At 45.5% G+C, this 23,619-nt stretch overlaps 2 protein-coding genes across 2 annotated transcripts; both read left to right on the top strand.

Annotated features, from left to right (window-relative positions):
- Positions 1–362: 362 nt before the first annotated feature.
- On the top strand, positions 363–17,609 carry LOC135366610 (ATP-dependent RNA helicase DDX42-like). The gene is made up of 18 exons (XM_064599391.1): positions 363–877; positions 1,502–1,658; positions 1,726–1,802; positions 3,597–3,750; positions 4,780–5,040; positions 5,595–5,702; positions 6,205–6,273; positions 6,351–6,479; positions 7,446–7,545; positions 7,619–7,666; positions 8,348–8,539; positions 10,017–10,097; positions 11,020–11,121; positions 12,363–12,464; positions 12,542–12,666; positions 14,254–14,373; positions 15,242–15,418; positions 17,335–17,609. The coding sequence occupies exons 1-18, from the start codon at positions 642–644 to the stop codon at positions 17,479–17,481; spliced, it is 2,385 nt and encodes a 794-aa protein (XP_064455461.1). The 5' UTR covers positions 363–641; the 3' UTR covers positions 17,482–17,609.
- Positions 17,610–17,712: 103 nt separating this feature from the next.
- Positions 17,713–20,424, top strand: LOC135366611 (glutamyl-tRNA(Gln) amidotransferase subunit A, mitochondrial-like). Its single transcript, XM_064599392.1, has one exon. The coding sequence runs from the start codon at positions 18,802–18,804 to the stop codon at positions 20,308–20,310; it is 1,509 nt and encodes a 502-aa protein (XP_064455462.1). The 5' UTR covers positions 17,713–18,801; the 3' UTR covers positions 20,311–20,424.
- Positions 20,425–23,619: the final 3,195 nt, after the last annotated feature.

The following is a 23,619-nucleotide window of genomic DNA, read 5'->3' as shown; positions in this document are numbered from 1 at the left end:
CGAAATGACCACCCGAATAGACCCCTACCCGAGAAACGTCATCATGACGTTGGTGGACAGATTGAAACTGAAACAAATCGGAAGGAGAGGGCTGAGTTCCACGAATGGGCACTTGTATTGAAAGAAAAGTGGAACCGGAGGTCGCGTTCCGTTCAGGGATCATCGTAATCCCCCCAGTTTGCTGCTGCGTTTCTTTTTTTGTTGTTGTTGTTGTTTATTTATTTATTTTTTCTTGTCAAACACAAGCGCATTTCCTGTCTGCAATTTAGATTTTCCCAAGTGAACTTTGAAGTCTGTATGTTCAAAGGTTATTAAAACTCGAACGCGAAGAGACAGCCACGGTTGAGGCAACCTATCGTCATCGTAACTATCGTGTTGTATTGCTGTGAGGCAAGCGCGTCGCAATGTTAGTGTATTTGTTTGCCCCTACGAATATATGATTTTATGTTACACCTTGTGCTTGATAACAGTCTTCCTTGGCACAAGTACTACCGTACAGGCCACCTTTTATAGTTCTATTACAATCAAGTGCAGCAGTGTCGCATGAACACCGTGATATGTCTGTTTCACTACGATAGTTCCCAAAGGTCGAGAACAGTGGTGTAGGTAAACGGCTGTACGGGAGCTTTTGCGACGGAAAAATGTATCATAAGGGAGGCGGAGGACGGCCGAGAGGCTTCGGCTTTGAAGGCTTCAACGTCGCAGCCAAGAAATCTGACCCTCAGCTCGGCCAAAGTGCTTTGCCGCCAGAAAGCACCCCTTCGCCATCGTTACCTGTGATTAATAGACGTGGCTATACAGGACTGACGACCATCACGCAAAATGCTATGGACATTAACTACGGAAACCTTCGAAAGCGGCCAAAGACTGAAGAGGAGTAAGTGACAGTGGTTGAATTTCGTGTGTACAGCGCAGCGACCCATAAAAGTGTTCCCTCGCCGGCATGCTGTGCATAGCAGTAGCTCAGTGCAGGTGGAGAACTTTGTTTTCTATATATAAAGTTCGGATCCTGGTAATTCTCAAAGTGATTGAGCTTCGCAGTGCAGAGCCGTAACGCGAATGCTACGAACTCGGTAGTCGAAACAACGCAAATGGTGGTGTTGTGAAGGGAAGTTGAGAAACTGCTCCCCAGATGGCGACGGAACGCACAACACTGAAGCGGATGGTATCGCAGTGATCTCTTTTGAAGTAAGAGGGGCTGCAGTGTTTCACATCTGGGGAGCAGCGTTGTAATTGCTCTTCACAGCACCGTCATTTAAATTTTTTTTAAAGGAATTGTGCAGAGGTCCGTCAGACGGACCTGATTCTTTATAAATTGGATCATAAGGCCCATGGCATGCACTCCGCTTTCAAAGGAGCACAGAAAGCGCTTCAGTCATGACCATTTTTTCAAACTAAGCCGTTGTGCTGCTTGGGTAATTTTGTTTCTGATGGAAATTGGAAAGCGTATGCTTCATTACAGCGGGCAACATTTCGTCATTGCCATATGACATTTCCACAGGTACTTCGACCAAGACGACGAGGATGACAAAAAGGGGCAACTGGCCTACCAGCCAGCCCCTGGAAGCCCCTCCTGGAACGAAAGCTGCGGCAACAGAAATCAGCACTCTTCGGACAGCGAGGAAGATCCTCTGGATGCCTTTATGGCGGGCATTGAGGTGGGACAGGAAAGGCCGATGACTTGTCGTTTTGTGTCTCTGGAATTTTTTCGCCGTAATTTTTCAGAAAAAGCTCAAAAGTGACAGTGCAAAGCCAATTCGAGGGGGCAGAGAGAAAGATATAACAAAAGAGAAGGACACAAAGTAAGTAGCACGTTATCAACGAGAATTGTGCGGCAAAGTTATTAAAAAAGGTTGGGGAAACCATGTCTGGCCACATGAGTTTAGCACACTCTTTGTGATGTTGTGGCCCACATATTCAAAACACAAAGCATGCTTGTAGAAGGCATGATCCTGAGTTTGGGGTAAAGTCGCAGACGACAGACGAAGTTGACAGGACGGGACTGTCCACCTCATGTGTCGTCTGCGTCTTTGCCCCAAACTCAGGGTCATGTCTTCTACAAGTAAGATACACCAGCTAGCTTGCATTCTTCTACTACAGTAGAACCTCATTAATTTGAAGCCGCCCGGGGCGCGAAAAAATTTTGAATTAAGCAAATTCAACACGCGACTGAACAGAATGCCGTTTATTACACACAAAAATTGCTTATGTTTGTTTGTCGCTTGCAGTAATTACTGTCGGCCGTCACCGCTAGTTCCAAAGAGGCCACTGAGTCCATCATAGCGCTGCTTGCACCACTGGCTTCTATAATGTTCCGCACGACACTGATAGCTCCAAACACCTCGGAAAGCGACGGCACGCCGAGAGGCGCTGCTCGGATCGGCAGCCGTCAGGATGGTGTCATCTTCCACGGACGATGCGCATGTCTGTTCCCCTTCGTCAGTTCTCGCGTAATCTTCGAAAGCGCCGACGAGCTCCTCAGAGTCCATGGCACCCACTGAGACTTGCGAATGCTGACAACGGAAATGGTGCGACCAAAACTGCGCCGAAGATGACGGGGACACAGAGAGCGAGGAGGAAAATGCGTGGAAGGAGGTTACGGCTTGTGATTGGCCGCTTAGCAGCTGTCAGCTGGCTGTTACCAGGAGAGGGAAGGGGGGCAGACACATGTCACCCGAAGCTGATGAATGGTGGATATTTCCGCTGGAAACCTTCGAATTAAGCGGGACACGGTGCTTCGAATTATGAGGTCAAGTTTGAGCGTGTGAACACGGGACCACGGAAAACCTTCGAATTAAGTGGGATTTGAAATTAATAGTGAGTTCGAATTATCGAGGTTCTAATGTATGTTCAAAGCATGCTTGTTTTTGGAGCACACTGCACTTCCCAAAGCTCAATAGACAGGGCGTGATACGGAACAGGGAATTTTCCCGCGGAGGACCAGATGGTTACCATGGGAACGGGTATGCCTCACTCCTTCGCATGAAGAGGCATGCTCGTCGTTTCCTATGATAATATGTATGTATGTATATTATTGGGCCTGGGGGAGAAAGAGTGAAGGTGCATCCCGTCGCAGCGCCATATTTTCTACGTGGAATATCTTCCAAAAGCAAGGTCACATTGGAATGGGACTTTGCTGCCTATATATGAAAGACAAATTCCTGCACCATCAACACGAGTCATTCCAACGTGGGAGAATTGTTTCACAACTCTGTTAACGGATAAACTGTTTCAAAATAATGTCTTTTTTTTTTCCTCTTTAATTGACTGTCTGGACGGTTACCAAAGTTAACGAAATGCTGGTGCATGTTTTCTTAGGATGCTCAAACTTGTGCAAATTCTTTCAGCCACGTTTTTTTTTTTTTTTGCCAGCGGTTCGGCTGCCCTGTGAAGTCACGTCCCCAACTGACATTTTTTTTGTCCGCCGCACTCGCTCTCTCTTGCTCATTACATTTTATCATTTCCAAGACGGTCATCAGTCACCGCAGATCACACCTTCACTCTGGCAACGGACACAGAGCTACACTTTCCAGACTGTCCGTGTGAAATCTGGACAGTTGGCAACCCTGTGTGTGACGTACTCGTGACCTTTACAGGGGTGTACGTGACGACATTGAGAATGAGGACGATGAAGAGTCGTACTACAGGTACGTTGAAGAAAACCCAAATGCCGCCGCTGCTGACGACACCAGTGATGTTGAGATCGAGTACGACGAAGATGGTAATCCAATTGCTCCCCTCAAGTCCAAAGTAAGTGCGCATAATAGCTTTTCTCTTTCTTGTCAAACTCCAGTTCAAGCTATTGTGATGCCTGAGTTAAAGATGGCATTCCTTCATTATTAATGTTTCCATTGATTGTGCATTCGTTTCCGTACACCACTTTACCATTACCACTTTGGCAAATATGTTGTCTAAATTAATGTACCGGAGCTAGTGACTGTCCACAGTTTACGGTGAGGTTTTCTGCGATATAATGAACTGCAGGAACTCTGGGTTACATTTGGTGTGTACACCAAATGTAAGTAATGTAATGTGATGTAGTGTAATGTAATGTAATGTAATGTAAGTAGTGTAATGTAATGTAATGTAATGTAATTCCTGCTGCAATACTGGTGCGCAATTCATTCGCCGACGTCGGAAAGGTGCATGTTGCAACTCCGCAGGGCACAGTACGAGAAACGGGTTGCATAAAAAACAAATCCCTTCAGCTTGTAAAGTGTTTGTTCACTTTTGCATTCTCCTCATTTCTATGCACAACAAAGGTGGGATTGCACAGTGGTGTGTAGTATAACTTTGGAGTCCCATCATACGCTTCTTAGCGTAATTGACCTCGTGCTGGATATCGTGTTCATATTCTTGCTGCAATTTGACGAAGAACGCCGCAATTTGCGCATCTCGAAGTGACGGTTTTCAAATTTCTTGTGTCATGGCAGAATCTCTCTCCCCCCCCCCCGAGATAAATGGCGTTGACCCCATGCTGTTCAGACAAAGACATTTTTTTAATTCGATCTTTTTTTTGTGTGTGTGTATATTAGGTGAGACACCCTCTGTACCTTTCTGATACTTTGTGCTCCAGCGTTTTTGTGCACCTGCACATTTTACAGTACATAAGAGACTGTTCTTAACCTCTGTCCATCTTAAATGCGTCTGGAACGCATTAATAATTGACAGTATAAGAAGGGGGATTGCCTACTCCTACATCTATTGTTCATGCGCATGACAAAACTAATCATATTATCTGTTCTGATTGATTTTGCTTTTTTCCTCCCCTCTGTTTAGTACATTGACCCTTTGCCACCGATTGACCACTCTCAAATCGAGTACAAAGAGTTCTCTAAGAACTTCTTTGACGAGCCAGAGGACATCGCACGGCTGACAGCAGCTGAGGTTGAGGACCTTCGGCAAAAGCTTGGCGTGAAGGTCACGGGTGCGTGTGCCCCAAAGCCCATCACCAGCTTCGCTCATTTTGGCTTTGACGAGCAGCTCATGAAAGCGATACGAAAGTCTGAATACGTACAGCCGTCACCCATACAAGCACAGGTGAGTGATATACGCGAATAAAGAGCACGTAATAATAATAGTTGTTTTATTCACATTGGTGGTGGTGGGAGGCACTGGCAAAAATTTGCCAAGAAGGCAGCTTACATAGCAATGACGTGGCAAAGCCAGAGAATGCATTTTTAGAGCCTGAAGTTTTCGGGTTTAACCCGATTCTTCCCCGAATTTGTGCCCCGAATTTTGGGTTGTCTCTTTAGGGTGAAACCCGATTTTTGCCCAGCAAATTGCCCTCACTGGGATGTCTGTAGGAATGCAGACTAACTTGTTTGGCAGCAAACGCCGTCACATCACTATTTGTACCAAAGCAGTTAGTGTCTTAGTTAGAATTTAGTGTCTTTTCATCCAAATTTGCAGAAATTTAGAGTTCATGTTTATTTAGCCAATTTTTACTCACCGAATTTAGAAAAAAAATTCCTGAAAGCTTCAGGCTCTATGCATTTTGCATGGGAGTAAGTACTTTGGTCCATAGGACCAAAGGGTCTCCTTTATGTGTGTGTGTGACTGGAGCAATAGTGTCAATTGCTGCAATTTCCTAGGGTGTACCAATAGCACTGAGTGGACGAGACATGATAGGCATTGCAAAGACTGGTTCTGGCAAGACTGCAGCATTCATCTGGCCCATGCTTGTTCACATTATGGATCAAGTAAGAAGTCTTACATTTTGAAAAGGCTACTCATATAGAACGAAACTCACTGGAAACTCTCCTTCTCAAGGAGCGCGAACAATGCGGAGCGGGCTTTCACTGGCCTCCCCAAACCATTTGTCCAATCATCGCTGGAGATCGTTTGAGGAGACCAATCGGGGCCTCTCCATATTGTCGCTCTTCTTGAGAGGAGACTGGCCTAAAAATTATGCACGTTTGGAGCAAGATGTCTACAAATAATCGAGCACGTCTTCCGAGAGACGGTTCGAATTATTGGGTGCAGAAATACATTGGTTCTATGGGGCATCTCACGGTGCCAACAGTTTTGTCCGAAAAATTGTAAAGTCCGAACATTTGGAGTCCGGATTGTCAGTCGGGGACTGTATTGGCATTTGATACGATGGTTGTTGTCCCTGCAGGGCATACTTTTATTTTTTTTAATTTTTAAGGGTGCTCGCATTCTGTGGGGCATTCCTTCTAAACTTAAACTTTGTCTCCACAGCGAGAACTTCTGCCAGGCGAAGGACCTATAGGGTTGATCTTGGCCCCCACAAGAGAGCTGGCGCAACAGGTGAAATCATTGCTACCAACTGAAATGCATAGCATTGTAGATGGCAGGAAGGTGGCTCATCTTTGTGATGTTTCCAGATATACCTGGAGGCCAAGCGCTTCGGGAAGGTGTACAACATAACAGCAGTATGCTGTTTTGGAGGTGGCAGCAAGTGGGAGCAATCAAAAGCGCTCGAAGAAGGAGCTGAAATTGTAGTTGCTACTCCAGTAAGTTGCCTTTGACAAAAACCATGTATTAGGGCTGTGCGAATAGTGATTTTTGGGTTCGAATCGAATACGAATCGAATAGTAAAATCTTCGAATAGTAGCGAATCGAATAATGTCGAATACCACACAAAAATGTGTGCTTATTGCTGAATAGTAAGCAAAAGCTTGCGTTGAAACCTGGTGCTCAGTTGTAGTTTGTGAGGCTGACTGCGAACTATATACACATATTTCACTGATGAATACGTTTGTGCCAGAATTGTCCTGAAAATTGTAATACCAGACATAAAGTAGCTGGCTGTGTGATTAAATCCCTCTTTCTATGGCGTCATAGCTGGTCCAGCCAAAGCTCAAAGTAATTAAACTAACTTAAACATCCCTGCCAACATCTGCTAAAATATTTCTCAAAAGCGGCAATTTTCAGTGATCCCTCAAATCGCACTTTTAAACCATGCCTGCAACCCCGCGGCGCACTGGCAGAAGTGTAAATTAGGCTTCGCCTGATGCTCGGAGACACGAGGCGAAGCCAACTTGCAGGATATTGTCAAATCTGCATGCGCAAAACTGTAAAGTAAGCTTCCCCCTAACACAGAGAAGCATGAGGTGAAGCCACCTTGCAGGATATATTGGAGGCGCAGAATTGTAAAGTAGGCTTCGCCAAACGCTCAGAGGCATGAGTTGAAGCCAGCTTGCGGAATTTCGAATATATTCGAGTATTCGATGAAATGTCGTTCGGGTCGAATACGAATGGCGCGGTACCGTTATTCGGTACGAATACCGGTTATCTCGAATATTCGCACACCCCTACCAGATATGGTTATGGTTTGCACCAACTGCCGGGGTGGAGTGCATGGAAATCATGGATGCTATTACAAAGCCGTGCTGCGCTGGAAACACCTTTCTTTATGTGTGTCATTGAAAGAATGCTCTCTGATACCTTCCTGTGTTTCGCTGCAAATCCCTTTGCAGGGTCGCATGATCGATATGATCAAGATGAAAGCCACCAACTTGGAACGAGTCACGATGCTCGTTCTTGACGAGGCAGACCGGATGTTTGATATGGGATTTGGTGAGCGCCACTATTTATTTTTAAAGATACGTACGGAAAGTAAAATCGCACTCATTGCCAAATTACTCCGCAGAACCCCAGGTACGGTCAATCTGTGATCATGTGAGACCAGACAGGCAAAGTGAGTGTGTTTCTCTCGTTTTATATTTTTTTTAAAGTCTCGACTGTTTGTTAGAAACAGTTATTATGCAAACAGTGATATATCCTGAAAGTCTTTTAGGTCTAACGTACACAGAGAACGCCATGTTCAGAAGAAACAACCGCTACAAGTACTGTAGAATCTCGATGATAAGAATCTCACGGCGTAGTGGAAAAAATCAGTACCATCCGAAATCTGTATCGAAAGAATTACACCAAAATAAAAGTTGCGGCAACAAAGTGGACAGTGACTGTTCATGCTCTCTCTCGCGTCTTGCGGAGGACTGGTATCTTGGCACCGTCGCGCAATGTGCTGACGCGAGAGATTGTTGAGGCATACATGATAAGTAAGTCGGGTGAAAGTTGTGTGAGCCAGCCTTCCGTGACGTTGTCAATGCGGGAGATATTAAAGTATCTCGATGATAGCGGGTGGCAGCCGCTTATCGCTGTGTAGTGTGAACCTGTTCGATGTTGCTGGTACAGGGTGGGAGGTTGTTTCTCAGGATGGTCTTCTTTTTCTTTTTGTTCCTGTCTATGTGCCTTTTGCTATTAAACTGGGTTGCGAGTGTGTCTCTCCCTCTTGTCCGTGTGTGTTGCGCCTTAAGATGCATCCCCAAATGATGTTGGAAGTAATGCGTCATGCGTGCATTGCATCTTTTCACAGCGCTCATGTTCAGCGCAACGTTCAAAAAGAAAGTGGAGCGCCTCGCGCGTCATGCTCTAACAGACCCCATCCGGGTAGTCCAGGGGGATATCGGAGAGGCAAACGAGGATGTTATGCAGCTGGTGTTGGTTATGCCACCAGGATCTGCAAAGTGGACCTGGCTCACCAGCAAGCTGGTTGAGCTCACTTCAGGTACGGCTGCTCTACGCACTTTTACTCGTGTGTCGGTTAGCTTGAAACGATTTTTCATAAAGTGTAATGAGGGCCCCGTTTTTAGGGTCAAACCCGATAAAATCTGTTTGTACCCTCCTCCTCCACTCTATTTCTATCATTGTCGCTTGGGTTAAAACCTAAAGAACCCCCCCCCCCAATAACTAACTTGGTAAAATACAAATTCAGCCACCAATATACAGCACTTGTGGACACTATGTTTTGCATCTCATGTTAGTGCAAAATGAGCAAAGCACCCCTCTTTTTTTGTTTTTTTCACTCAAAAATTTGCATTTCTGCTTGGTATTGCATGATTTTTACCCTGTTTTACAGCCCCTGAAAGAACACCAGATTTTTACTCCCCACCTCCTCCCAGTTTTTCAAAAACCATAGAGCCCGAAAACACAGGACCCTAAGTACAATTAAGCCCCTGTTTTTGGGTTTCATGTGTTTTGGAAATCGAAGGACAACAATCTGGTTTTATTTCAAGGGCTGTAAAACACGGTAAGATCGGGTGATACAGTCGCCAAACGATATTTCGGTCTAAATTAACTTTGACTTTCCAATTTTTCGGAAAAAAAAACTCTTGGCACCGTCAAACGCCCCAGAGAGCCAATGCATCTCCGCTTCCAATATTTTGGACCATGTTTTGGACGGACTGCCCAGTTTTTCGTACTCATTTCACTCCGGGCATGCTTATTTTTTCTGACTTTTCGTCTCCCAAGAGCTCAAAACAGACGCGCTACAGTGTGTTTCGGGACTCAATACTTCGGACTGTGCCACGAGGGGAAGCGCGCCGACCCACTGCATGCGTAGAAGGCGGAGCTTAGTTGTGCGTGTGTTACCGCTCCATTTTAGACGCATTCCAAAACTGAAGTATTGCTGATGGAACTACGTACATTGTCAAGTGAAGATAGACATGGACGACAATGCCCAATGCTGTCTTTCTATTAACGACCCCGTTGGTCAGGTTCTCGATCTGCCACCGGAAGGTCCTTGCGGCCGTTACTAAGCTAATGGAAGTGTATCGCAGAAGTTTGACGCTATGCATTATCCCGTGTCTGTCGGGCAAAGCAAACTCGTGTTGAAAGTTATTTCAAGGCAGTGTGAGAGCTCAAACAAAGCTTTTTTTGAAACATTGCAGATTTAAGCATTGTCTAAAAATTTGGGCCGATTTTGTGGCTCCTTGAAGTCCAAAAAATTGGTCGATTTTGCTGATTTTGATTTGTGGCTGATTTTGCACTTTGGCGAGTTTGTTTATTCGAGCTTTTCCGGTTTTACCCTGGGTGAGAACGGTGCAAGTCGGGGGGGGGGGGGGGGAGCAAAAACTGGTTTTACCAGGTTTAATCCTAGAACACAAGACCCAAAGTATAATCTACACATCTGCTTGTGCTCAACTTGCTATGCTTGCTTAGAGCATAGCTAATTTTGAAAAAAAAAACAAAAAAACAAATTGCAGTGGGAAGTGTGCTGATATTTGTCACCAAAAAGGCCAACGCAGAGGAGCTAGCGACAAATCTCAAGACTAAAGATCACAGAGGTAAGTGTCGAATGCTCTCTATTCCTTCAAGTCAGTTCACAACGAGGGCACAAGAAATTACTTTATTGGTTGTAGATCGTACTTACAAATATTACTTTTACGTTTCCAATTCGCAGCAGTCGGGTGACAACAGACTTCTTCTTCGAGATGTCCATTTCATGTCAGAACAGTCACCAAAGTAAACAACTAAACTCTTAGAATGATGCAGATGAAATGATACAGAGCCATAGACTTGAGGCTTTCTCTCTGAAGGCAGGGCAACTCCACAAATTTTAGTGTTTGCACAATATTTTATGACAACGTAAATTCTGAAAATTTCTGTTGCCCTGCTATGTATTTGTAACACACAGGACAGATTAATATACAGAGATCTAGAATGACGATTACTCTGAAGGCGCAGTACAAGCTCCCCCTATTAATTTTTATGTTTTTATTTAGCTGTATAGCATTACTCTACTAATTTGTATTTGAAGGAAAATTACTATGCTCATCAGTCAGAACGAAACTTTTTGCACTTTTCCTCAGGGTTATGAATAGGCAAGATTTTTCCTCAAAATGTAACCTTCCTTCTTTCATGCAACCCTTGTAAGAAGAGAAACAGTGTTGGATCCCCTATGAATTTTATTTTATGGACAGCCAAAATACAACGCATGCCAACACCTGTGAGCATGTGCCAATAATTTGACAGTTTTGCATTCTGTGTTCCGGTCCAACACTTGAAATGTATTGCTCATCTCTGGTTAATCCACGGCCTCACTGTAGAAGCCAGGCTCAATTTCCAGAATATTTCTGCTAGAATTTCTGTTTAAGAGTGGCGCTATATTTTTGCACCACTATTTTTAGCAAGCAGAAACAGCAAAAATGTTACAGACTAACGAAATGTGACGTAGTTCAAGCGTACATGCCCCAACGTGTTTTTCAGTGGGACTGTTGCACGGTGACATGGACCAGAACGATCGTACCAAAGTTATCGCGTCCTTCAAGAGAAAAGAGTTTCCCATTTTAGTTGCAACTGATGTTGCAGGTAAGCTTTACATTTCTTATGGAAGATGACATATTTAGGTACATACCTTGGTTTGTGGAGCAAGCTCGTGCACAAACCCTTTAAAATCAAGACTTGTGCTTTCATTTATACAATTTACTTTGTGGCAGAAACACAACGCTATAATTAGAGCCTGAAGTTTTAGGGGTTAACCCAATTCTTCCCCAAATTTGCACCCCAAATTGAAGGTTGTCTCTTTAGGGTGAAATCCGATTTTTACCCAGCAAATTACCCTCACTGAGATGTCTGTAGGAATGCACTCTAACTTGTTTCGCAGCAGATGCAGTTACATCTTCGTTTTTACCAAACCAGTACAGTTAGCTTGAGCAACTGAGCTCGAATTTAGCATACTGGAAGTTTTTTAACACAAATTCGCACGGATTTGGAGCACGTGTATTCACAGTCGTCGACCGATTTTTCGGACCCCGATTTTTCGGACATGCTCGATTATTCGGACTCGTTTGCGGAATGACCGCGGGTCCCATAGAGGTGATGTATAAGAACGAACGTCCAAAATTTCGGACGCCGTGCAGCTCCGTCGCTCGATATTTCGGACTCTGTTTGCCCAACCCGCGAATTTCTCTCATGGGGTGACGGAAAACATTGGTATCATCTGAAATTCGTATCAAAAGAAATCAACCAACTGAAATATTGAGGCAAAAAAATAGGCAGTGATGATTGTTGATTTTCCATTCCTCTGAGTAGAAGAGGTCTGTCGTAGCGCTTTTGCGTCTTCGTTTTTGGCCAACGGCCCAGCGCGTGCTGTCCGCCTGTGAGTCGCGCGACAGCGCTGTAAAGCGAGCTTCACCTAAAGCACGCGTGCGTTAGGTGAAGCCGACTTGCGGACTTGATGACGGCGGTGTCTCTGTCAGTGTACTTACAGCGACGAAATGTCGCTTCGGGAAATAGAAGCTGATGTTATCAGGCAGAGCTCGAAGCGCGTTAGGATCGCATCGACAAATTTTTCCAGCCTAGTAGGGCTCAGTAAAATTTATTTTGAAGCGAAGTTCGTTTTTTCGGACTGCTCGATTATTCGGACTCTTGCGCGATCCCCGCCGAGTCCGAAAAGTCGGACGGCGACTGTACACTATTTTTACCCCCCCCCCACCCCCGAATTTGGTAAAAAATATTTCCCAAAAACTTCAGACTCTAACTATAATTTGAAGTTGTACCATGGTGTAACTTCCTTATACGTGCGTGTTCAATTATTTTTTTTACAACAGCACGAGGTCTTGACATACCCCATGTAAAGACCGTCGTCAATTACGACATTGCTCGTGACATCGACACTCACACCCATCGCATTGGTCGAACTGGACGAGCAGGTACGGGAATTAAAACCCTATTTTCACGCGTACTTATACCCGTATTTACACTTGATCCATATCTGCCGATTATCCAGGTGAGAAGGGTCTGGCGTACACTCTTATCACAGAGAAGGAGAAAGAGTTCGCGGGCCATCTTGTCCGAAACCTGGAAGGAGCCAATCAGGGCGTACCTTCTGCACTCATGGACCTCGCTATGCAAGTAAGGACAATTTGTTCGTACGATGAAGCCCCGATGGTAACCGATGGTAAACCGATGGTAGTATGTGTGATCCACTCGAACAAGCGCAAAGAATAAGGAGGTACGGCAGAACTCTTTATGGTGGACCTGCATATTGTGGAGATATGGATATACGGTAGCCAGCCGATTTTCCGAACTTGGCAGCAGTGATGGCCACGAACTACTTCTACAGTAGTTTAATTATAACTACTGACTACTTTATGATGGAGTAGTTTAACTACTTTTCAGGGGAGGTAGTTATAACTACTTCTTTAACTACTGCAATGTATTTTAACTACATCTCTAACTACCTAACGTTGTCCTTCAACGCCAATCCCATTCTATAGTGTCTTTGGGCAAAATCGGAACTAGTTGGTGCCTGCACTAACCTAACTACTGTAGTTAACTACTCGAAATAGTAGTTTAAGTAGTAGTTGCACACTACATCTCTGCAAGTAGTTGATAACTACTTTTTAACTACAATCAGGTAGTTTAACTACATGTAGTTAACTACTGGCCATCACTGCTTGGCGGTGACTGGAAAACAGCCCGAATAATACAGCAGTCGGAAAAATCGGACGGTTGCTATGTTAAACTTGATCTCACCTCAACTGCAGTAAAGAAAGCTGCAATTGTGCCATGCTGCATGTGTGTGTATAATGGTACCTGCGTGCATTTGCGTGTGCGTCACTCTTTATCGTACCGACAGCGCGTCGAAAGCTGGTGAACAGCGACAGTGCGCCTAAATAGTAACTCGACAAGTGTCCCGACTCCATAGAGTACCGATAGTGCTGGCGTCGAAAACAGTGGTGCCCGGTCGCGGACACCGTGACTCCACCTGGTGGTATGGTTAGAAAGTTTTGGGCAGTTTCGCCTAGGATGCCGATTACCAATCCAATCCATGCGCACAGTCCAAGATGGCAGTCTCGAAAGCCGTCAGCGAAAAATAGTCAGCAAGCGTTTTAGTCTGGAAAATCATGCTTTCGGACTTCGATGTGACCGTAAAAACGGTAGTAAAAATGTATTAACGCTGTGGTGAAGGGCATGGTTCCCTGTGGGAGTCCAAATAATCGGAATCCGAAAAAACATTCGTCTACTGTGTTGGTAAAATAAACCTGCAGTCTCAGTGTGTTGAAGCCCCATCCATGAAATACTGATGTAGTGAAGATACTGATGTTATGAAGTGCTTTAGTGGTCCAACCAACTTCACTATAAAGAGATCCAACTGGACTACAGACACTACGCTGGACTACAGGCACAATTTATTTTCCACCCGATATATACCCCAATGTTAGCTGATTTTACAGCTCCTGAAATAAAGCCTGATTTTTAACCCCCGATTTCTGGAAAACGTAAAACCTGGGTATGCAAGAGTCCAGCTGTACTGAATGCTGTGGCATGGCAGTTTATTTTGTCCACAATTGTGTAAGTATAGTGTGTCACAAGTGTGCCCCCACTTTTACTGTTCAATAAATGGGGCTGTTCCATCAATTTTTCTCTATTGTCAATTAGTTTTGCGCTGCCAGATGAGGACAACTAGAGCATCCATTACGTCTCGTGTTTGCGCAGAGCTCCTGGTTCAGAAAGTCCCGTTTCAAACAAGAGAAGGGCAAGAAACTCAACATTGGCGGTCATGGTCTCGGCTTTAGGATACGTGAACGGCCAGGTCTTGGAGCTCCTCCACCGCAGGTAATTATTTAAGGCCACACGGCAGAGCAGGTCCGTAATGATGTGTGTCCATTACCTCATATACATAGGGTTCATACTTTGGGATTTTTGGCAAATTCAGAAGGTTTGGGTTTACATTCTTGTAAGCTGTGATGATCCGAGTTGATTTTGATAGTGCCAGCGAATGCACTGGCAAGTGGAAGTCATTAATGTATTTTAATGGACACTAAAGTGCAAAAATGTATCCTCGCAGAATGAAGGTGCTGTTACTTTGACAACAACATAAAAGGAACAGTACTCATCCGTTACACCGTTCACACTGAGAATTATTAGTGTTATTGCGCACACAGCTTATTGGCAAGTGTTTTTTGGAATTTCTGATATCCACATAAACGTGGACTAGTAGTCTTCGACTCATTTTTTCCGTAGACACAAGCAGAAACGAACCCTGACAAATAATTGTTGGAGCATGACCTTCTTTGCGGAGCTCCCAGTCAGTTGAGCTCCCCAGATCAGATTGTTTGGCTAAATCCGAATAACTAAAAATTTCACAGGTGTATGTTTTTATAAATTCATTTATTTTTTATTCGAGAACTTGGAACGCTTTTCATACTGGATCTTCCAGCTAGTGGGTTGACTGTTCAGAACAATCACTGTTATCATTATGTAGAAATATTACAGCGATGTGCATTTGCAGTTAAGGCACAATGTAGTTAACATGAGTGTGAAATTGACAAATTTCTGGTTGGTAGAGGGTTAAGTTTGTTGCACACATGTACTTCTACACAAACACAACATACAGTGGTAGCCGAAAGCCTTGCGTTGTTAGTACATATGACTTATTGCACGCCCTCACATGCCATGCCATGCTTCATTTCCATCTGCACAGTCTCGTACTCAGGGCCCACTTGCTGGAATGGGTAGCTACGCGGCTAGTGTCCTTTCCGCGCCTCAGTTTGTCGCGTCCTCGGACAAGGGAAGCGCCTGCTCTGCTCCTCAGCCATCTGCAAAGACCACTCCAGGCCCACAGTCCGATCGTCTATCAGCCATGCGAGCTGCCTTCCAAGTATGTCTTCTTGTTACCTGCAAACGTGATATGTTTAACGCCTGAGCTATGCTTCTCCAAATAAGAGAAGCAACAAAAATTGGCAGTTAAACCTGTGATCACTCTGTCAAAAGAAGGGGGGGTTGGATGTTGCTACAGTATCAACTTGACCAGCACAGCAGGTTTCATACCTCCATACCTTCAGTGTATAGTAAGCTCACCAGTGACATATTTCAATTCAATTCAATTCAATTTATTTTACCAAATTCGTTGGGGGGTTCAGGCGAAAAGTTGCTATTTAATCAAGTGGACTGGGCCTGACACCCATATGTTTAGCACACAGACAAGTTAGGTCAATTAGTGCAGTACTGGGCACCATAAGCGTGTACAGTTATAGAAATATTAGTGCAGTACAATTAGAAGAACAATGAAATGAATTACTAAAGGCAAGAAAAGGCAAGACAAGTAATAAAATTAGATTATTAGTAGAGCCTGAAGTTTTCAGGAAATATTTTTTTCTAAATTCGGGGAGTAAAAATCGGGTAAATAAACATGTGCTCTAAATTCATGCAAATTCAGGTGGAATAAGTTCCAGTACACTAAATTCAGGGTGATATCAGGCTCAGTTACTCAAACTAACTGAACTAGTTTGGTAAAAATGGTGATGTAACTGCATCTGCTGCCAAACAAGTTAGTGTGCTATCCTACAGAAATCTCAGTGAGGGTGATTTGCTGGGTAAAAATCGGGTTTCACCCTAAAGAGTCAACCTTCAATTCGGGGTGCAAGTTCGGGGAAGAATCGGGTTAGACCCTAAACCTTCAGGCTCTAATTATTAGTAAAATAGCATACACACAGCAGTGAAAGAGTGATTATCACATGTAAAGAGCTTTAATTCAGCAGTATGCAAGTGAATCAACTACAATGTTATTTTTGTATATGTGAATCTCCCGTGGTTTTACGAATTTGAGGACGCATAAACTGGTATTTTACTTTGTACGCACCCGAAGCTTACGATCCCAAGTGTTAGTGTAGGTGAGCCCTCGCTTGTACAGCACCGACGTTTTCCAGCGAAAATGTTGCGATAGCGGGGGATATGGAATAAATGAAACTCGAGAGCAGAGGGAGCTGTCTGTTGTCAACAAAGACGGAGGAAACTGTCCGTGCAACCTCCTCACCCCTTCCTCCTCGAGATGCACGGTGCGCGTAGTACATTGCGCGCGTCGAGGAGTTTAGATTGTTGTGACGACATCCGAATATAAATAGAGCCTGAAGTTTTAGGGTTTACTGTAACCCGATTCTTCCGTGAATTTGCACCCCGAATTGAAGGTTGCCTCTTTAGGGTGAAACCCGATTTTTACCCGGCAAATTCCCCTCACGGGGATGTCTGTAGGAATGCATTAACTTACTTGTTTGGCAGAAAATGTAAGTTGCATCACCATTTGTACCAAACCAGTGCTGTTAGTTTGAGTAACTGAGCCAGATTTCTTCCCAAACGTAGCATACTGGAAGTTTTTCCACTCGAATTTGCAATGAATTCGGAGCACATGTTTATTTACCCGATTTTTACCCCCCCGAATTTAGAAAAGAATATTTCCCAAAAAATTCGGGCTTTAATCACAGTTTGTACCAGACCAGTACAGTTAGTTTGAGCAACTGAGCCCGATTTATCCCCGAATTCAGCGCACTGAAAGTTTTTCCACCCGAATTTGCAAGAATTTAGAGCACGCGTTTACTTACCCAATTTTAACCCCCCAAATTTAGAACAAAATAATTCCCGAAAACTTCAGCCTCCAAATTTAGAGAGGGTGTGTGCCTCCTACCCCACGGTGCTCACTCCAGATCAACCAGTCGAATCTGCCGTTATAGCATTATGGCTTTTCAGATCAAGGCCCGTATTTAACTCAACGCTTCGTTCCACTTTTTTCCATTTGCGCAGTCTCAGTACAAATCCCAGTTTCAAGCTGCAACCGACACGTCCTGGCTGAAGAAGCAGAGAGTGCCGGATCCACCATCGGATCCCAGGCCGGACCTGACGGAATCTGCGGGATCGAAGCGACGCAAAAAGTCGCGGTGGGACGTCTAACGGATGCGCGGTGGTCTGGCGTCCGCGTTTGTTGCTCTGTGTCTGCACATTTCATTGCGGCGGCCAAAGTGTGTGCACTACTTTACTTAGAAAGTAGTGTGCTGTAATATTAAATGTATAATGAAGAATCGTCTGTGGAGCCCCTTTGAGTAGTGCAGTTGCGGCTTTTCTTTCACACGTGCACATAGGGCCTTGTGTTTTCGGGTTTTACGTTTCTTCAAACGTCCGGACGTAAAAAATCGGGTTTTGTTTGACCGGGAGCTGTCAAGTTTAGGGATATCGAGTGGAAAAGCGGATTTTAGGGTGAAGGGTAAAAAAGGGGGCGCTTCTCGCACTTTAGATGAACTGAGGACGTGGAACAGCGGTACTAAATGCGCAGTGCTTAGAGTCCTCCATTGCTGGTATTGGTGGCTCAATTGGAACTTTGTCAAGTTTGTGTTTTTTTTTTCCTCTGATTTTACCCCAAGTGACGATTAAGCAAATTGGGGGGGGGGGGGCAAAAAGTGTTTTTAATCCTAAACACAAGGCCCTATGTTGCAGGGTGCCCAAGTAACATCCACCATGATGTCAGAAAAGGCTGTTTTGTGCAACCAAAACGAATGGGATGTTGTTAAGAATTGTGTGTTGTCGCTGCCAGTCCCTTTTTTTTTTTTTCATGTTGTTGTTGTGTCTGAGTAATTAATTAGACTTCCTTGGTAAGTTTTAAAATATTGGTTTTGTGATCCAAACTTGTCAATTGGAAAGTTCTTCGACAAACAAACGACTGGGGTGTCTCCAACAGGGTACGGTTTGTGTAGCTTTTTGCAACCTAAACAGAGACACTGTGACAAAATAGAGACAAAGCTTGACAAAGCTACAGTGATTGCAGCATGCTTTGCCACATGCTGTTTTTCATAAAAAGCTTCCAACTTGCGATAATTGGAACTTTTTACCCTACTGCTACTACTACTACATTTGAAATGACAAACGTACCACAGAGTCACACTGGGAACTTTCCTAATGATTACCTCGTTGAATTGTGCACGGAATAATAAATCATTCGAGCAGACCAATGAGATGAATTGCATCAGGTGAGTTGGAGAAAAGGAACCAACTGTCATTGCTTGAGAAATAACACTGGTGCGAGTATTCCACGAGAGCGTGCTTTCGGGCTTGTTGTTCCCCGTATGCCGCCTCAGCTGTTCGTTTCTGGTTTCGGTTTGAAGTTATGACGGTGACGATGGCGCTGTTGCTCTCCGTCGTCTGCTAACTTCCTGTATAGGTGGCGCGGCCGTTTGTCAACATCCGCTTCTGCACAAGAACGTGGATCCGTTGCCGCAAATGCTGTCGCTCACGATAAAAGAGCTCGCAAGTAACCTCAGATCACGAAGATGGTCCCCCAGCGACGTTTATGACTCTTGCCTCAAACAAATCGAGGCTATTTCTCCGCTCAATGCGTTTGTCACCGTCGCTGAGGGATCGCAAGCGGTCGAAAGCCAGCAGCGATGGGAACGGAAGGAGACTTTAGGTGTTCTGGACGGAGTTCCAATCGCAGTGAAGGATAACTTCTGCATCAAAGGAGTGCGTACGACATGTGCGTCTAAAATGCTGGCTAATTTTTGCCCACCGTACACCGCAACGGTGGTCGAGAAGCTCCGACAAAAAGGCGCCGTTATTGTCGGCAAAACAAACATGGATGAATTTGGCATGGGTTCTGGCGGTACGGACTCCGTATTTGGTCCGACGAAGAACCCTTGGAAAGCATGCACAGAATCTGCAACGGCTGACGACGACTGGTACATTCCTGGAGGAAGCTCAGGCGGCAGCGCGGTTGCCGTGGCGACCGGCGCGTCGTACGGTGCGCTGGGATCGGACACCGGCGGTTCAACCCGCAACCCGGCTTCTCGGTGCGGCGTGGTCGGACTGAAACCCACTTACGGAACCGTCTCCCGTCACGGACTGATACCGCTCACGAATTCCATGGACGTCCCAGGGATATTAGCTAAGTGCGTCGACGACGCAGCGATTTTATACGAAGCGATGGCGGGGTTCGACCCTCTGGACTCGACGACTGTTCAGACGAGAGACGAGATGCGAGATACGACGCTTTCGGAAGAACCATCCGTGTCTGGAGTTCGCGTAGGAATCCCAGCGGAGTACTACTGCGAAGGCATGTCTTCCGAAACGTTGGATACGTGGCGTGAAATCGCCGACATACTCGACCGTTTAGGGGCCGTCGTGTCTCCGGTGTCGCTCCCACACTCGCGGTACTCGACCGAGTGTTATTCCGTCCTGAACGCTTGCGAAGTCGCGTCGAATTTCGCGCGGTACGACGGGATCGAGTTCGGACATCGCGCCGAAGACGAGTCTTCGACCGAAGCCCTTTATGCGGCCACCAGGCACGAAGGATTCAACGAAGTGGTGCGCGGGAGGATACTGGCTGGGAACTACTTTCTCTTGCGCAAGAACTACGATCAATTCTTTAACAAAGCGCTGAAAGTGAGACGGTTAATATGCGAAGACTTCGACAAAGTGTTTCAGTCTGGGATAGATCTGCTCTTGACACCCGTGACGCTCACTGAAGCCGTGAAACAGTCAGAATGGTACAGAAAGGACAACAGACAGCGTGCGTCGGTTGAAGACTTCTGCACGCAGCCGGTCAACATGGCGGGTTTGCCCGCTGTCAGTGTACCGTGCAGGTTGTCTGCGCAGGGCCTGCCTTTGAGTCTTCAGCTGATAGGGCAACGATTTTGCGAACCCCTAATGCTAAACGTGGCCAAAAGGATTGAAATGGAGGTGATGTTCCCTAGGCTAGATACGCAAATTCATGCGACGGGACAGTGTGGTTGATACTACTTTATGTAGATAGGAGAAAAACCTCGTGTCTTCCTTCTGTAATGCGGGTAAAATTACTAGTGACTTTGTAAGAAGTTGGAATAAAGCAAGTGACTGTTTGCTGTGACATCAAGTGTGGATTTCTTTAGACAATCAAACGATCGAAGTGTGCAAATAAATAAAAAGAATGAAAGAAACACTGCAGATGTGGCTAAATGGTTTGAGGAACGGATGTAGATTTTTGTTTCAACAAGAGGGAGTGCATTATATTCGCTAGTGGCAGTTTGCACTCAATAGACCTCTACCCGAGGAACGTCATCATGGCGTTGGTAGCCAGAGAAACCGAAGCAAATCGGAAGGGGAGGGCTGAGTTCCACGAATGGGCACTTGTTCGCAGCCTCCTATTGAAAGAAAAGTAGGACCGAAGGTGGCAATCCCCTCAAGACCGTGACTTTCGGGCGCGACCTTGTACGCCCCCGTGGCTTGGAGCGTAGTTCAACTCTACCAAATTGGTGGCGCTGTCAAACATTATGACGGCATTTGTTTACAAGCAGGGAGGCGCCTATTTAGATTGTCATGAAGAGTTAATACACCATAGAAACATCTTGGGAAAAATATCTAGCAGCACGCTGTGAAAAAAAGAAAAGAAAAACGAATTATGTCAGTCTCAAAACTTTATGCCACGACTGTATATCGCAACCGTGATATGGCGCTCGGAAGGTGTATATATACATACATATATACAGGGTGTGTGCAGAAAAACGTGACCCGCATTTAGGCACATAGCTTGTTGCCTACCTAACTAACGAACTTCCGGTGGCGCACGATGGCGCATTTATGCGTGCGAAATCTGTAGAAAAATTGTGGAAGCCATACTCAGCTTAAAAAATAAACGGAACAACGAAAACTTCGGCTTCCGTGCATCAGAATAGGGCAACATGGTGGACAACAGGGTGTATGTGAAAGGGCAACACGGTGCACGTAGGAGAGTTGTGTTCAAGTACCGCTAGGGGAGCTATCGGTGCATAAATCGAAACCAGGGGCGCCGGAACAGGGGGAGCAGGGGGAGCAACGGCTCCCCCTCATTTACGAATGGGGGAGCACGGCTCCCCCAGTGTCAGCCCGGCATCATAATCTACTACGGTCTAACGGAATGGCCTGTGCATGTGTTCTTTCGGCGGCCATAAATTTAGAGAGCAATAAACACAGAGCCTATCACTGTCACTGTGTGCGGAGACCATTTGAGAAGAACTACACACCAATGGCGTCAGGTTCACAGGGTTCTGGAGTTGACCATGGCAAGGCTTGTGGTACAAAGTGCACTGTCGAAGTTTCGAAGAGCAATAAATCAGTCCGAAAGTGTGTACCAGGAGGCGCGAACATTACCAGACTCAATCCACGGGGTGGGGTGGGGGGACAGAGGCGCAAACGGGAATCGCGAAAGGCACGCAAGACACCAGACATCTGGGGGAAATAAGGATACAAAGAAACCGCCTTTTTGCAGACAGATGGTGGTTATAGGGGCGGTTTGTAAGCTTTGTTTGTAGCTCGCCTGTAAGACCTGTAGTACGACAAGTGAGATGGACTGAGACGAAACGTCGCACCGGTGTTGTGTTCATGTGTCGGCAGCGGCAACGCCGAGGGAGCGCCATCCACTCGTCGCCTTCAGCAGCGTTACAGGATTATCAAGCGCCATTGACATCGGAGAAGGCCACACCTCTGGCAAGATATATGTATCGCAGCTTCTTTGTTATCTTCATATTATATGCTAACCTGTCATGGTAAAATATTCTAGCTGTTAACCTGATTGCTGGCTCCTCACTTTCCACCGTACCGATGTCCAAAATTACTCGCTGTTGTCATTTACCCGGCTTTTCTTATTGAGTCGCCCTGGAGTGATAACGACAGCGTGACACCCAGTCAGAGGGCACCTGTAGGCTCTTGCTGAGCTCGAAACCTCCCCAGAAAAGTTGTTCGCAGAAGGCTTGCAGATCAGACGATATTCGCTTCCAGTCCCGCACACGTACTTGCCGCGACGACGATTCCCGGGGACAAGTCCCCCGAAGTTCCTTACACATTACTTGTCGTACTACGTACTTGTACTGTACAAGTACTGTACGTACTTGTTTTTGTACTCTACGCACTGCGTAGAGGTACAAAGAGCCGGACGCACTGAACTCATACCAACTAGCCCACCACCAAGCGCAATTTAATTACAATACTTCTGCAATGTTATTTTAGATCTACTGTACAAATATGCGCATGTCGCAATTTGCCTGGAGCACGTTTACAGTTTGCGTAGCAACACTTTATAACGCAGGCATGAGCCCCAAAGGAGAATAAGTGGTGATGATGATGATGATGTTTATGGTAGCACTTTTTTTCGCTCCCCCAGTGGAAAAATAGTTCCGACGCCCCTGATCGAAACGATGTCCCACATGGATGCTCATCGGCAGTACCCCTAGCGGTGCCTGCACGTAACTCTCATGAGACCGAAATGCACTACCATGCACTGTCATGACCGCCCCATTCTAATGCATGGAAGCCCATGTTTTCGCGCTCTGTTTATTTTTTTACACTGAGTATGGCTTCCAGGATTTTTTTGTAGCTTTCGCACGCATAAATACGCCGTCGTGCGCCACCGGAAGTTCCTCGGCTAAGTAGACAACGAGTTACATGTAAGAATGCGAGTCATGTTTTTCTGCACACACCCTGTATATATATATATATATATATATATGATTGTAAGTCAAACGCCACCACGCCGGTACTGGACAGCTGTTTCTGCCTTCTTGGGCCTCATCAGCGGTACGCAAGCAGGCAACGTTTGTGCGGATGGCGTCAGAACGTCACGTAACACGTGATTCCTCCCATCAGGGTGGAGCTAACTCACCACTGAAAGCCCAGTGCAAAGCCAGTCAAGTCTACAACGAAAAAAAAAAAAAATTGCCAAAGCTCTTTGGCTGCACGTATAGCATATGTTTGTAAGTTCCGTAAGTTCGTTGCCTGCCTGCGTACTGCTGATGAGGCCAAAGAAGGCCGAAACAGCTGTCCAGTAATGGCATGGCGACGTCGACAACGACGAGCCTTTTCACCGCGATCACCATCACCTGTGCTTTTCGCTCACACTTAGGGTTCCTCTGCTATGGGTTTCTCACCAGCTTGCCTGTAAAAAAAAAAAAAAAAAAAAGCGCAGTTACAAAGATGAAACATCTCAACTGGTTTTACTGGCATTAAGTCTGCGATTTCTTCAGAAAGGAAAGCAAAGCGGTCACTGCATGTACTCCATAACGGCAAGCCTGAACGGGGCAACAATCCACCACC

This window comes from Ornithodoros turicata, chromosome 8 (assembly GCF_037126465.1).
Source record: "Ornithodoros turicata isolate Travis chromosome 8, ASM3712646v1, whole genome shotgun sequence".
Classification (NCBI taxonomy): domain Eukaryota; kingdom Metazoa; phylum Arthropoda; class Arachnida; order Ixodida; family Argasidae; genus Ornithodoros; species Ornithodoros turicata.
The sequence above is the reverse complement of the archived record's forward strand: the minus strand, read 5'-3'. Positions and strand labels throughout refer to the sequence as shown.

Coding starts and splice junctions, on each gene's coding strand:
- LOC135366610 (XM_064599391.1), top strand. CDS start 642: ATGTATCATAAGGGAGGCGGAGGACGGCCGAGAGGCTTCGGCTTTGAA. Junction 6,480..7,445: donor AAATTGTAGTTGCTACTCCA/GTAAGTTGCCTT, acceptor ATCCCTTTGCAG/GGTCGCATGATCGATATGAT. Junction 8,540..10,016: donor GCTGGTTGAGCTCACTTCAG/GTACGGCTGCTC, acceptor AACAAATTGCAG/TGGGAAGTGTGCTGATATTT.
- LOC135366611 (XM_064599392.1), top strand. CDS start 18,802: ATGCTGTCGCTCACGATAAAAGAGCTCGCAAGTAACCTCAGATCACGA.